The sequence below is a fragment of the Perca flavescens genome, chromosome 17 (genome assembly GCF_004354835.1).
Source record: "Perca flavescens isolate YP-PL-M2 chromosome 17, PFLA_1.0, whole genome shotgun sequence".
Lineage (NCBI taxonomy): Eukaryota > Metazoa > Chordata > Actinopteri > Perciformes > Percidae > Perca > Perca flavescens.
Window position 1 is genome coordinate 15,700,079 of NC_041347.1, and position 15,883 is coordinate 15,715,961.

The window sequence follows — 15,883 nt, forward strand, 5'->3', positions numbered from 1 at the left end:
CTAGAGACCTTCAACTAACTTGCTTAGAACACTGCAGCCAGAATATTGACAAAAACAAGAAAATATGTTTGCATAACACCCGTTCTGGCCTCTCTTCACTGGCTCCCAGTGCAAGCTAGAGCTGATTTTAAGGTTCAACTTTTAACATATAAGGCCCTGCATGGACTCGCACCACCTTATTTATCTGAGCTTATTACACCATATCTATCGGCATGGTCTCTCCGGTCTTTTGATGCTGGTCTCCTGGTCATTCCCCTAGTAAACAAAATTGATTATAGAGCATTTTCCTACCGTGTCCCTCATCTGTGGAATGGCCTCCCACTACATGTTAAAGAAGCTCACTCAGTTGACATTTTAAAATCTAGAAAACCCACCTCTACTTATTTTATTATAGCCCACCATAGCACACCATCCTTTCTGCGTCCTTCACAAACACACCTTTTCACTTATTGTCTTATGTTGCTGGTTTTGTATTGTTTATTATTACTGCTTTAATGCTGTTCAGTTGTTTTGTTGCTGTCTGTTATTTCTGTGTTCCTTTAAAGGTCCCATGGCATGAAAATTTCACTTTATGAGGTTTTTTAACATTAATATGCGTTCCCTCAGCCTGTCTATGGTCCTCCAGTGGCTAGAAATGGCGATAGGTGTAAACTGAGCCCTGGGTATCCTTCTCTGCCTTTGAGAAAATGAAAGCTCAGATGAGCCGTTTTGGAATCTGCTTGTTATGAGGTCATAACAAGCAAGGTTACCTCCCCTTTCTCTGCTTTGCCCACCCAGAGAATTTGGCCCACCCATGAGAGAGAGACATCATGGCTTTCAAACGAGAAAAGTGGCAGTTGGTCAAGGCCACACCCCCACCCTCCACCTTGCCCCTCCCTCTCTCCTCCACAATAGCTTCAGACACAGAAATGGCACATACTAAGGAAAGCTCATTGTGGGACTGGCTCTAGTGGCTGTAGTTCTGCACCAAAGCTGAATTTCGGGAAAGAGAATTCAGATACAGTATTAGGGGACCACTAAGGTCTATATAAAAGCATCCAAAGAGCACCATGTCATGGGACCTTTAATTGTAAAGTGCATTGAGACCATGTTTAATGGTGATTTTATACTTTAAATAAATTTGATTGATAACACTGATTTTATTGGTGGATATACAGAGCAGACCATTTGGATAATAATTTGACTGTTTTGCTTTGGTTCTGTACTTCAGCACACTGAATTGAAATCATGGCTGAGATTAAAGTGCTGATTTCTAGCTGAAAAGGGTCAGGTCACCCAAAAAAAAAAAAAAACATTTCTCACTTACACTATCCGTATCTAGCCATGCAGACAGGTTTGGTCCCTAAAATGTTTGCCTTCACTAACATATAATTAATTTTGTGCTGCCAGAATTTAAAAACATGTTTTCAGAAACAATGACTCGTTACTTCTGTTGACACTGAGGTCTCAGTGTCAACAGAAGTCTACAGAAGAAATCTTTCTGGAAATAAAATATCCGCAGAATGATCTACTGCTGAATATAATTTGTCAATTTGTGACACTGACAACATGTTTGACACATCTTTGCTTTAATTCATACTCATGTATACTATACCGTACCCTAATCACACACATATAGTGCTGTTTTCCTGCAGTGTGTTTGTGCCCCAGGATGGATTGGAGAGTTTTGCCACTATGTAGGTGATGCCTGTCTGATAAAACCAAACCACTGTTTGAATGGAGCCACATGCATTACAACAAGTCAGCCCTCATCTCCTCCGCAGTACACCTGCAAATGCCCCCTTGGCTTCACAGGTGAGATAACTTTGCTTTATTATCTGTTCCCCTCCCTTTCCATCTGTCTGTCCGCCTGTCTGTTGGCAAGATATCTCAAAATATGGATTGATTTTTACAAACCCTTGTGGGAAGGTTGGTCATGGAGCAACAAATGACTGATTGATGTTTGGGGAAAATCTGTTGTGGAACTGGTAACGCTTGACAGCAACATACCGTTGGCAGAGATTTGTGTTCTGTTTTGACATTTGGTGTTTTGTAAACATGTATATGCAATATATGCACAACGTTATCTAAAGATTTGAGGCAGACGTGCAACACAGGTGGTGAAGACAGTCTTTTTCTGATTATTTACTCCATCACGACGGTGATTCTGCAGTCTCGTGCAAGACATTTGACACAGAGAGCTCTAATGCTGAGAGCGATCCATAAATTATAAATGTTTCTATTTTGCCTTTTGTTGGTGTTTTAAAGTAGATGGTATGAATCATTTCCAGAATAAATGCACTTCTTTAATGGCGAAGAAAATACTGGTTTCTGATTGGCTGGCAGGTGTCCCTTAACATTTTATGTCATATAAAGTTTGCGAAGGAAATGCATTTTTTACTGCCACCTTGTTATTAAAAACCCCTTATTATCTAAAAGGCACAACACTTTGATTTGAGAGATGAGTTATTGTAGCAAAAATAGGGGTGGATTATGGGCTGTATCAGTAGACCCAGATTCCCACCAAATCCCTACCACTAACCAACTTCATCAAAATGGTCTTAGAAAGAACGCCTCCACTTCTTCCTTTTATTGTCTTTGCATATCAGGCAATGTCATTGAGCATCATTGGCTAGATAACATACTTGCGCTATGACTCGCTCTGTATCACCAGTTACTTCGATGGTAAGACTAACCATGAATTAAATTGTCTGCAAACCAATGTAAAGGCTGCTTTAAGCCAGGTGTGACCTTTGGGGGCCAGAAAAGCCAATTCACACAATTAATTGCAATTGGTTGTTTTAGCTCTACAGTAGTTACTCCATCAACTTTTGAGAAAACTCAACGTTGTCATTCTACGTTTGTAAATACTTTGTCTTCCTTCAGCATCCTTTTTACTTCAGCTTGCCTCCATTTTGCCCTGGGCAGGTAGGCTAGCTCACATCAGCTTGTGTTAGCTCCTGTACTGGGAGTACCTGTTTTTTTATTTAAACTGACTAGGGCTGTGTATTGGCAAGAATCTGGGGATACGTATCACAATACATGGATCACGATTCAATATATTGCAATATATTTTGATACTGTGCATAAGGCCATATATTATAATGTTTTTAAAGTATAATTTTAGAAAAACTAATATTTAAAAAAAAGACATGGTGTGCATAAAAGTCAAAGAAGTTTACTTTGGGTAAACAATTCAGTACACAAATCAAACTGCCAGTTTGGGATTGTGGTTCACATGTTCTTAGTAATCCAATTTTTATAGGCTGAAGTAGGCCAGAGTTCAGCCATAGCTACATTGTTAGCTGCTAGCAAAAAGTCAGGCACTGTTAGGCACTGTTGGGCAAGGAAACTAGTGGTGCGTCTCAGCATAGCCATCTATCTGTCGGGGGTTTAAACACAACATAAACGTGAACCACTGTCTTACATGAATATTTTTGTACGTAAACTAAAATAAATAGACTAAAAGAAATGTTTAAATGTTTAAAAAAAAAAAGCTAATTATTGAACTTTTTACTGACATTACTTTACTTACTACATTTATTTGATAGCTTTAGCTACTAGTCACTTTGTACATTTAAATTAGTAATACGAAATATTTATCAACTAACACATAATGCCAGATTGTAATAGGTTAATATACCCAGCAGTATGTGTAATTAAAATTGTGATGTACACATTATTGCATCAATAATTGTAATCTAATACTACAGTAGACATTATTCTGCATAATGTAGTATTACTACTGTTATACTTGTCAAGTAAAGGATCTGCAGACCTCTTCCACCACTGTTCAATTTTCAGATGAAAAAAATCTTATGTAGCTTAAACAATGTTGGCAATTTTTTAATCTTACAGTATATTATATTCAAATAAAAAAAAAACTATAATAGACTTGTTGAGCATACATTTGGCATTGACCTTTAAACACCCACTAACAAACAGGTTATTAAATGAAACAGGTTCATTTAATTTCCTGAAGTCAGTGTTTGCTAATGTCCTTACAGCTGACATGAATTAAATAAGTCTGTTCCCTAGTAACACATAAGTAACTGTTACATCTGAGAGCAGTGTGTTTGGGGACAGGGGGGTCACATAGGTTCATTCAAGACCTCTAACACTGTGCACTGATTGCACATGGATCAGCAGGGCAACATTGTGAGACTGGAGGCTGCTCTTAAAACCGGCAGGTTTTGGTTCAAACCTCCATGTTTGCATCTCAAAAGACTGAATCCAAGCCAGCGTAAAGGGCTGCTGCTCCATAGCTGCCCTGTGACCACCCTTAGCAGGTGTGCAAGAAAAAACTCCCTACAGTGAACTGAATGTCTTTTAAAGTGCAAATGAATTGAAAAATAACTATTTCAGGCCAGAAATATGTGGTTTGTGATTTACAAATCACAAGCCAACTACAGATTTTGAGCAAAGCCTAGTTCTTTTGATGAAGTGATTTTTTTCTTTTAACCTTAAAGCTTATTTACCAGTAGCCTTGCCTGCTTGACATTTGTAAGGCCTGCTGCTTATTGCATTTAATCCAAGTACTCTGGCAAACTGCTTCCTAATTAGCTGCCAACTTGGAACATGGCAGAAAGTTGGCAGAAAGTTGTTACGCTATCGCTGACAACTGTTCTAAAAAAACAAACAAGGGGAACAAGGGAGAGACACAAAAACAAAAGGGGTTGTTACGGAGAATGAGATATAGGGGAAAAACTAAGTCGTAGAGACAAAACAACAAAATCAAGTGTGATGTGCATAAGTGCGTCATTGCTCTAAGACCTCCCAGACTGGAGACCATGAATAAAAAAAAAAATTAAAAAAACATAATTTCAGTACATACCTGTAAATAAGATGCTATTGTGATGTTGTCTCTAGCAGAGACCCCTTTTTAAGAGAGTTTTGTAGTTAAGTCATACACAGCTATGTCATTTTACTGCATAGTAGAAGATTTTTACTTATCAGAATCATTTTCAGAATACTTTCCCTAAGTGAAATTATTAAGTTGCAGTTGCTCACAGTCAAATGTAGGGCAAAAATAAGAGTAAGAAAAAAAACTAGTCAATACATGTATAAAAGTAAGTGCAAGAAATAAAAAAACTTAAGTAACAGTAAGATTAGGTAAAAAAGATTGTGTTGCAATACAATGGATTGTACAAATGCTATTGGAGTACAGTGTAAACATAAATATCTGAACTGTCCATTCTGCTTCAGAAATATAATCATATATATCATACATTATATCATAAGCAACTCATCAGCATAATAATGTACAGTATGTGAACATCTCTATTTAGACATTGTTACATTCTCTATTCTAGACATTATTTGACAAAAAAGGACAGTATGGAACACTACAGATTGTGATCCTTGCAGAACATTGTTTATGCTCTATAAGGGTTATGATGGTACTGCACAATATTGTTCATCTCTTGTTTTATTGCTTAAACAACCAGTGAATGTGATTTTCTTTTTTCTACCCCAGTGCATTCAGGTTTTGGCCTATAGCGTATTTCCCAATCTAGCCTTAAGTCCTGTCGGTCAGATAAGCCCTTACATAGCAATACATGAACAAGATTTTTTTTTTTCCTCTGTTCATAGCTGAAATCTGTTGCCACTTCAGTAATGGAAAATTGTCTTTTACACCATGGCAGGTCTTAGTGACTGATAGAATTCATCATTTTCTGGCATCTTGGGATTTTTGCTTTGGAATTTCGGGCCATACAGCATAGAAAGGCCAATTTAATTTCAGGCTTTGCCCAGAAAACCCACTGTACTCTATCATAGATCATAACTCAGGGTACATTACTCACGCCCCAGCATTCGGGTTTCATTTTGGAAGGCTTTATTTTTTAAGAAACAACAGCTGTTGGTATATATTTTGGTCTCATTCATACACACTCCCTTCATTTGTGTGGATAATAATATAAGACAGGGCATTCAGTTACATGCGAGAATCCACCAAAGATCCAGTGTGATTAAAAGACAAATTGTGAAACCATCTGTAATTCTTCAACTGAATAAGGTCTTACATTTGAATCTTCATCTGGGCAATACAAATATATTAGCTTTAAGGAACCTGCAGGTAAATAATGATTGTGCACATTAGAAAGAAGTGTTTTGCTGAAGTTCATTCAAAATAACCTTCAATTCATATGGCCTTCAACATCACAGTATTTTTTTTAAAATACATTTGATAATTTCTAGACATTCAAGACATTGCAGTACAAACACGTTTTAGCCTAAACACCATATTTCACATCATTGAAGTTTCATAAAAAATACTACATAATTGATTTTATTCACAGCCAGAAATGAGGGTAGGTGTTTTTCAGATTATAGTAGGAAATATTTGTATAATTGTCTGCTGCACAGCATGGCATATTTTGAATATAATGACCTGTAGCAACTACCGTGCAGATGATATCCATCATGGTGTTTGGGCCGTAGCATGAGGTTGCCGCTGTCAAGAAGAGACTTTCACTACATGTCATTGCTGCTCTGTTATTGATGATAGGACATTTTAAATTAATAACCTGTACTGGAAGACACCCACCCTCAACCACAGCGGTAGAACTAGCAGCTGCTGAGGCAGCTCAGCAGCAAACAAATCTCCTATCAAGCAACCTGCAGCCCCCACTATTTCTGCTCGCTTCAGCTGGGACAAGGCTCCTTATAAAGTGTCTATTTTCTTAACAAGAAAGTGAGACTGTCCAACCCTATCTCTCTTTGCAATTCCAGGGGCTCACCACCTGTATCCTTCAGCATCTTATTAAGGAATATTTGTGGCCTAATTATTGTTTCAGGAGAAAAGTTGCTCTAACACTTGCAGGCAACTCCATAAGGAACGGTTTGGGAAATATGCTTATTCCTTTTCTTAACAAAAGTATTTAGAGGACATTGATACCACCTTCATATCTGTATACTAAATAGGAAGCCAAATCCAGCAGCCAATTATCTTAACTTAGCATAAAGAGTGGAAGCAGGGAATAACAGCTAGCCCGGCTCTGTTCAAAGGTAAAACTAAAAGAAATCTGCCTGGCAACGTCACAGAGATAACAAGACTCCAGGTTGTCTGTACTCCCAGTTAAGAAATAGACCTGCATATAATCCCTACATGTCGTTTTTACACTAAGGCTGATTAAACCAATGAGATGCATGTTAATAAGTGCACTACAGTTGTTGGCGGGCTGATTTCTTTGTAATCTTTGGACAGAGCCAGGCTAGCGGTTTCCCCCTGCTTCAAGTCTTTATGCTAAGCTTTCTCTTGAGCAATAATTAGGCTGCAAATATCTCTTTAGTAGGGTCCTGTAGAATTTAGATAGTTCCTAGAATAGCAAAGGGAGATGTTAGAGAAAATAAACCCCTGTTTGAACTGTCTGTTACTAAAAATGGTAAATAATCATTTTCTTTGTAGCTTCTATTCATACAGAAAAAAGGGGCTTTTGTCAAAGTAGTATTTTAATGTACAGGTAATGACAATGTGTTATCACTCAAAAGGAGCTCTATGTGAATATGGTGATGTGATACAAATGCAACTCATTTCAAACTAATTTTATTTTTATTTTTCAGGAACAAACTGTGAGACTGAGATCAACGAGTGCAATTCCAGTCCCTGTCAGCACAATGGCACGTGCTCTGACTTGCTAGGACACCACAAATGCCAATGTCCTACAGGTACGTTGGGCTATTGTCAAAATTAGAGCTTTGTAATGACATTTAAGTGATATCTGTATTAGCTGTGGTAGCAGGGAGTGCTGCAGACCTTTTAAACTTCTGTTAAAATGGCCTAAGATCCTCAGCTGTCTCAGTGTACACTGAAAACCAAAGGCGATTAGCCTTTGCCAGCGGGATCCCTAGACTGTGACATATCCTGCCTGAGGAAGTTAGGCTCGAGAAGTCAGCATGAATTAATTCATCCCATCATATTTCTTACTTATAACCTGTTAACAAAAAATATTTGTTTAATTCTTGGGTTCTTTGTTTTGTTCATATATTTTTGTATTCATATACTGTATTTGAAATTATGTTTTACTACTTTTTAATATGTTGAAATAAAGCACTCAAATTCCTTCTGTCATGAAACTACAAGATATATATATATATATATATATATATATATATATATATATATATATATATATATATATATATATATATATATATATATATAGTACACACACACACACATATATATATATATATATATATATATATATATATATATATATATATACACACACACACACATATATATATATATATATATATATATATATATAGTACACATATATATATATATATATATATATATATATATAGTACACACACACATATATATATATATATATATATATATATATATATATATATATATATATATATATATATACACACATATATATATATATATATATATATATATATATATATATATATATATATATATATATATATATATATATATATATATATATATATATATATATATATATATATATATATATATATATATATATATATATATATATATATATATATATATGTGTGTGTGTGTGTGTGTGTGTGTGTGTGTGTGTGTGTGTACTATGTATATGTATGTGTACGTATGTATAAAAGGCCCACCTCTCACTGATCACAACATGCTCCATTGTGCAGTGTAGAGGCATCAAGGCACAGCCAGGGTCTTTGTCACATCATTCACAGTATCCGTTTACAGCTTTGGCCTGTGATGAGCAACTGAGAAAAATCACCAAGCTCTTTGCCAGAACCCAGCGATGCAACCAAATTGTGGAAATATATTAATGGGAGTTTCATAATAGCATATTGTGAAACTCCTATTAATATAATTTTCCTGTAAATGCTTATAGTGCCTGACGGGCTGAGTCTGAATTTACATTCACTAAACGTAAACTGATGGACCACTCGCGGGAGCTTTGTGTTGCTGGCAGGGTACAGTTAGTGTGTCTGGCAGTTGCTCTTGCCCATTTCACTGGAACATTTTACTGCACGTACAGACCAAAGACACTGTGGGCATAGCATCTTAGTGGCCAGATGATGTTTTTCTCACAAGAATTTACCGCTGTTATTTTTAGCCGCTGTTCTCATCAAATGTTTTTTGGCTCTTTAGGGAAATGTAACATGGATGGTAATGAAACATTTTGTTTGTTAAGTCTTGTTCAATTGTTTAATTAATTAAAGGACAATACCAGTAATTCCTCATCAGCTACTGAAGCAAGGCACATTAGAGTCACTATTTAAGGTGACATTCAGATGTAGCATTGTATTTTTTCATCAACTGATGAATTCTGTCAGCCCTTGAAGTGTCTAAGGTGCAACTCTCCATCGTTTTAAAGATTGTGAATGATAGCTTGAAGCGTAATTCATCCATCCATCATTTCTTATGCTGCTTATCCTGCTCAGGGTTGTGAGGGGCTGGAGACTCCTCCACCGTGCATTGGGTGAGACGTACTGTGGGGCACACCCTGGAGAGGTTGCCAGTCAATCTCAGGGCTAACACACAGACAGAAAAACAAAGTCATACCTACAGGGAATTTAGAGTTTCCAGTTCACCTAACTGGCATCTCTTTGAATTTAGTGAGGAAACTGGAGGAAACATTTGCAGACACAAGGAAAACTTGCAAACTATTTTAAAGGCCAGCAGGTTTGAACCATCTGAATAATAATGGACAATGCAAAAATAACATAGAAACCAAAAGTGCTGGTAATGGAAAACCTAACATTACAGTACTTACCTTTTAATTTTATTTAAGCTCAATCCTACTTTAATAATGCAATGCCTGGTTTCCAACATAATGGTGTGAGGGGTGATCCTAATAGGGATCTGTATGTCCATTCTTCAATTAATGAATATGACCCTTTATACAAAAACATTATATGTTTTTTTCTTTTTTAACTCTCATTTTCCAATACACCATATCTGCTGTGACTGTCCCTTGTGCTTTTTGGGTGAGCATCTATGTGGAAATCTGGCTGTGATTTTGGATGAACGACGGGGTGGGCTGATGGCTATGTCATTGGGGTTATCGAGTGGGAACCTCCCATCACAGATGTCAAGTTGAATTAGACCCACGACACCCCAGAAGGCTCAACAGTTATCATTGTGCCGCCCCCATTACACCTGCTCAGAGCAGCGATCAGGACTGTGCCTATCCACACAGGCCTGTCTCTATTTTTAGGAACATACATGTTTCACAAATGTGCCTACGATGACTGTATTTTCCCTCTTAATGTTAATATCAACAGTAAGCCCAAGATGATTATACAGCAAGTAGAAAGTATTGTTTGAACACTGAGTTGACATTTGCTGTATTGCAAACATGAGATATATATCCATACATTGGACACAAGCTGGTGCCTTTTCTTTTCAGCAGCCTCTGAAGCTGCCTTTGCAGCCTGCAGTAATCCCTGATCATGAATCCCTAACTCCCTAAATAAACTGGTACTAGATGTGGCCACAGATCCATGGTAACGAAATTCCACAGGGCACACCCTGGCTTTCCAGCCTTGCTACTAAATCCCATCTGTTATCTCAGTAAACCTAAGCCTCTTCCACTCATATGCCTCATCTGCTGCATCTTCTCATGGTGAAGTGAGTTTTACAATGTAAGAAAATAGTCTGCTGTGTGCCGGACCCGAGTACTAAGCAAAGTATTAAAACATGGGTGGCATTATAAGTTGCAGGTCACTTTCTTTGTTCCAAGCCCTACCTGCCACTGAATATATTACCAAATCAATACCGCATGTTACATGGGCAAAGTCAAACTACTGCACAGTTCTCACTGTTCTTAAGCTTACAGAATTCATGGTTTTGCCAAATGTATAATCTGTTGTATCAAATCAGACATTATTTCCAATTACACCACCTCAATGACAGATTTCCTTTAGGGACAAGACAATGTCTCTGCTGTTATACTAACCAACCATTTTTTTGGTTACAGATGAGTATTCAAAGTAAAATAGCAAAAAATAGAGGGATTGGATGAAAAATCGGGGGAAAAAAGAAGCACAATATGAAAGTTTGCATAATCAAACTCAAGAATTAAATTGAGGCTCAAGTACAAAGTCAGGGAGGCACTGTGGCACATCAGATACCCTTCAATATAGGGCCAATCCTCCAGTCAACGCAAAATTGGTCCAATTCTTGTCTTGTATAAGGAGGTTATGTGTTTGGTTCGGTTTGTTTGTTTGTCTGTTTTACAGGAGGATTATGGAAAAACTACTGGCCCAATAGACCTTTTTCACGGCAGACATGTCATAGTAGGAAAAGCACAGGTGTATTCAAAACCATTAATGATGGCTGCATTCCACTTAGGAGAGGTCCTGGTATTGTGCATGCTGACTCACTGAAATAGCTTACTGGGACACTTGATGGAATTGAGCCATCGTTTAGGTTATTAATTTCAGCTGTGCTTTTCCTACTAGGACAAGTCAAAATGTCTGCTGTGAAAAAGGTCCATTTCAATTAAACTTGGTGTTAGGGTGTAGCGTGGGCCAAGAAATAACCCATTTAACTTGGGGGCAGATCTGAATCACAGGGCGAGATTGCGAGATTTGGCGTGGCCTTGGCAGTCTACATTCTCCGAGTGCCCGTCTAGTTAGATATATAGAAGAGCTGACCTAATACAGACATTAATAACCTCCCCCAAGGAGCTCATTTTTTCGGTTTGGCTTGTCCCTTTGTTTGTTAGTTTGTTTGTCTGTCAGCAGAATTAGTGAAAAACTCATTGTCCAATTTTCACGAAACCTGGTGGAAGGGTGTAACATTGGCCAAGGAAGAACCCATTACATATTGGAGCGGATCCGAATCTCGGGCCGGATAGAATTTTTTTTTTTCCACTTTCGTTAACGTTGCGAGAAAGGCCGTTTGTGCCGCATGAATGTGGTGTTGGAAAAATCTGAAAAATTAGTTCCTGACTGGGAAAATGTACACTGCACTAACAGTGTGAGATAGGGCATGGCCTCTGCGCTCTCCGAGAGCCTTTCTAGTTGTGTATATATAAAAGAGATGACCTAGTACAGTGACAATAATTGGAGATGGGTTGGCAGCAGATCTGGTCAAGTATTGCATCAGTTAAATTAACTATATTAAATCTTTTCTTTCAGGTTTTCTGGGAAAGAATTGTGAAGTTGACATAGATGCTTGTGCTTTACCCAACAACGCATGTCCACCAAAGACACAGTGTTTGGATCTCCCAGATGGCCTTAAATATACCTGCCGTGTAGCCTGCCCTAAAAACCTTCAAGTGGGTAAAACAATTCTCATGTGTTTGTCTTCATCTGCGGTTCTGTTAAGTATTTCTCTTCAGTCCTAAATGTTTAAAGAGCTCCCAGTCTTCTGTTTGTTTGTCTTGAAGCAATTTCTATGCATTCTCTAAAACAGTGCAAACACATTATCACAACAACAGGGAACCTTAACAAGCTAATTAATGAGGATGTTTTATGTAATTTTCTCCCTTTTTTTATTTAGGTGCGCTTCGACAATCATTTTTGTCAAATAATAAAACAGAACTTGCATAGATCACACCAGAACAATCTCATTGATATCTAGTCGGGGTAGTGGTGTATTATGAATGCACAAATGAGAAGTGTGACACTGGCAAAAAAACTTAACTTAATCAAACCAAATACAAATACAGAAAGCACATCTTCTATGGGGTTGGATTTTATAGGTACTTTTTATATGTAAAGTAAGAAAGTATATGCCCAGTTATTTATATTAACCTGCAAAATGTCTTCAGACTGTCACCACAAACTGACATTTTAACATTGAGGACTAAAGTGAGAAGGTATCAAATATTGAATAAGTATCTTATTTATAAATTGTGGGATAATCCTTTGTTATACACAGGGATAAAAATAAGCAGAAGTCTCACAGGAAGATTGACAACAAATGCGATAATCCATAAACACAGCAATCAGCTGGTGCAGAAGCTGTACAGCATGTCGGAATACCCCGGAAGAAAGCTCGATTAGACTAATGAGGGAGTTCACTGCTTTCTTGTGACTTTTATTGATGCATTTGGAATTTTGCTGTGTATATTTAAGTAATATTGTTTGACCTATGGCCTGACCGTAAATACAAAAACAGCTGGTTAATGGCTATAGTGTTGAACTATACAGTATATATATATTCCCAGAATACTGTATACTGCATATTTAAATCAATGAAGCACATATGTTCTTTGTTTTTATTTTAAATGTGGTTGCACATCCTCCAGATTTTTAAGCATTCATTGTAGAAGAAGACAAAGCTGGAATTGTGTGAGAGTTTTTGCTTTTGGCATGCAGGAGAAGAGCACATTTACAGGACTACCTGATGTGGATGAGTGCCACTGAAGATTTTCAATGTCTGTGTTTTTGAAAGTGCAGGTTGTTTTTTTTAAGATATAGATGAATCAACCCTCTGGGTTAAAAAATAAATAAAAACATAGCGACCAAGCCTGAACAGAAGAGCTTCTTCAGATGACAGATGGAGATGATCACTCACTGTGGAGAAAGCCTTGTGTTGGCCGCCTTACAGAAATGCCATGATGTCTGCATTATACACCTTCCCACAAGCCAGCTCTTCCTCAGCCCCTTTGTTTCCCTTCTACTCTATAGACACATGTACCAGCTAGCAGGCATATCTGTTTAGTTACAGAGAACTCTTGGGAGGTTTAGCCCTCAATGACCATTGATCTTGTCTTGTAAGACACAATGTAGATGCTACATGGAATACTGAGTGAACCCAGTTATAGAGCATGGATCAGTATTCATGAGTGTGTCATGTGGCTGTAATGAAGATCATTTTCAGGCAGCCAGGAGCAAGAAATGACCAGTGCTTGCATTGTAAAATGATGGTTATATTTTTGACTGCTTAATCCAATCTAAACTATTACCATACAAGATGAAGCGATTCCATTTTTGCACATGAAGCAACCTATTTTATGCCATGTGTATCTAACAGCTCTGTCTTCTATCAACAGCCATGTGCCAACGGAGGACGCTGTGTGTTCAATGATGTCAGTAGCTACACCTGTATCTGTACACCTGGTTGGTCTGGTCAGAACTGCCATATAAATGTCAATGATTGTGTTCAACATTGGTGTCAAAATGGAGCCACTTGTGTGGATGAGATTGATGGTTACAGGTGAGTGTTCAAATCTTGATTGCCCTCCGGCAATTCAGGCTCCAGAATGTCAATGATTGTAAAACCTGTGACATTTACTGTTCTCCTCCTTCAGGGTTGAAAGAATTCCTCTACCTCTATACAGTATTAAGAAATTCTCTTTAATCTGTTGCTAGCTGCCTTTGTCCCAGAGGATACACAGGCGTCTACTGTGAAGAGGACATTGATTACTGTGTTGGCCATTGCTGCTCTGAACATGGTGTTTGCCTGGACCAGCAGCATAACTTTACGTGCCGTTGCATGCCTGGATTTGAAGGCTTGCTCTGTGAACTGGAAACAAATGAGTGCAACAGCTTCCCCTGCGCAAGTGGTGCCACCTGTGTGGACCTAATCAGTGATTATCGGTGCCACTGTCCCCCAGGGTTTGAGGGTATGAGACCATCTGATGTGAATGTGAGCCTATTTGCAGCCATTAGTATAGCCAGCCACAGGAATATCAGCTTTTAGGGCAGGCTTTAGTGTTTGAATGTTAAGATGTTTGAGACAGAAATACAGCGCATTCACATAGAAAGTTCATCAGATTTTGCTCATCATTATTGCACATTAGGTCCAGTTTTCACATTGGAATTTTAAATGTATCAGTGGCCAGGGCAACATTGTCAGGTTGAGTCAAATACTGTAAGATGAAAGTAGATGGAAATTTGGAATATGATACATAGAAATTATTAAAATTCAGACATATATTAGAATGCGTTTTATAGTGACATAAACACCTTGTTTGCTCTGTTTCAGTGCAGTAATGAATAGAAGAAATACGGTTCACTCGTATTACTGAGTTATTTAGAACTTAACCACATACAAAAGCTTGTAGCTAGAAGGTATACGTTCACTCATCACTGTTAAGAAAAATGCCTGGTTTTATGATGTGTGTGTATATAACATCTGTTTCATGTTTACCTGATGGTTTTAGGACAAGAAGGACTCAGTTAAAGTTACCTGTTACAATTAATGTCATGTTTATGTTAAAACATGCAGATCACATACTGTAGGAATATCCTAGGGCTGGGCGATATGGCCTCACAAAAAATCCGATTTAAATCATTTTTTTTTTCCCTTCTTAAAATCAATCTGCAGATGACAAAGAAATTGTTCAAAACAAGTTTTAACTTTATTTTGTTTTGACTGATACACACAGGCACACACACAGGGCATGTATACCATTGTGATTATTCATGCCAATTTTGGGGAAATATAATAACAAAACGGATGCACGAGATAAAGCTGTTTTCGCACATACAGGTAATTCACTTCAAGTCATTTTGACTTTAGTCGCGCAACATTGCCCCTATTATTTTCACGTGTTGCTCAGTAACGAACATTAACATCCAATCGTCTCATGAATGTAGCATACCTGTAGCAAGCTCCTTCGTATTAACTAGCGGTAAAAAAAAAACGTTGAAGAGGAGCTCCGTGCTACAGAGCGGTGATTGCTAGTTGTTTAAGCCGCTACAGACCTCCGTCACAGCTTGGTCGTATCAGCGGCATTTAGTAGATGTGTTGAGCTCCAACAGAGTTCCTCAACACCGGCTCTGGTGCTCCGCATGGTGCTCCGTCAGGTCAGGCTTTAGTTGGTGGTTCAGTTATCCGAGAATAGGTGACTGTCAGCCGGGGACAGAGCACCGCGAGCTGCTGGTCATTTCGGCGGAGATTACTGTTAAGTAAGTAATGAAACTACTATTTAAGAAAAGAACTAATGTTAGTCCTTGTCGCTGCCATGTTGTT

General features: G+C 37.9%; 1 protein-coding gene across 3 annotated transcripts in view; it reads left to right on the plus strand.

The window, feature by feature from the left end:
* Positions 1-15,883, plus strand: part of eys (eyes shut homolog) — a 174,358-nt gene that overhangs the window by 17,584 nt on the left and 140,891 nt on the right. For 2 of the 3 annotated variants that reach the window (XM_028603256.1, XM_028603257.1), the window contains exons 7-11: positions 1,635-1,794; positions 7,543-7,647; positions 12,097-12,236; positions 13,959-14,122; positions 14,278-14,531. In XM_028603256.1, coding sequence (XP_028459057.1) covers positions 1,635-1,794; positions 7,543-7,647; positions 12,097-12,236; positions 13,959-14,122; positions 14,278-14,531 — 823 coding nt within the window. Of the gene's footprint in view, positions 1-1,634; positions 1,795-7,542; positions 7,648-12,096; positions 12,237-13,958; positions 14,123-14,277; positions 14,555-15,883 lie in introns of those variants that run through there. The other variant, XM_028603259.1, reaches the window with a different exon arrangement.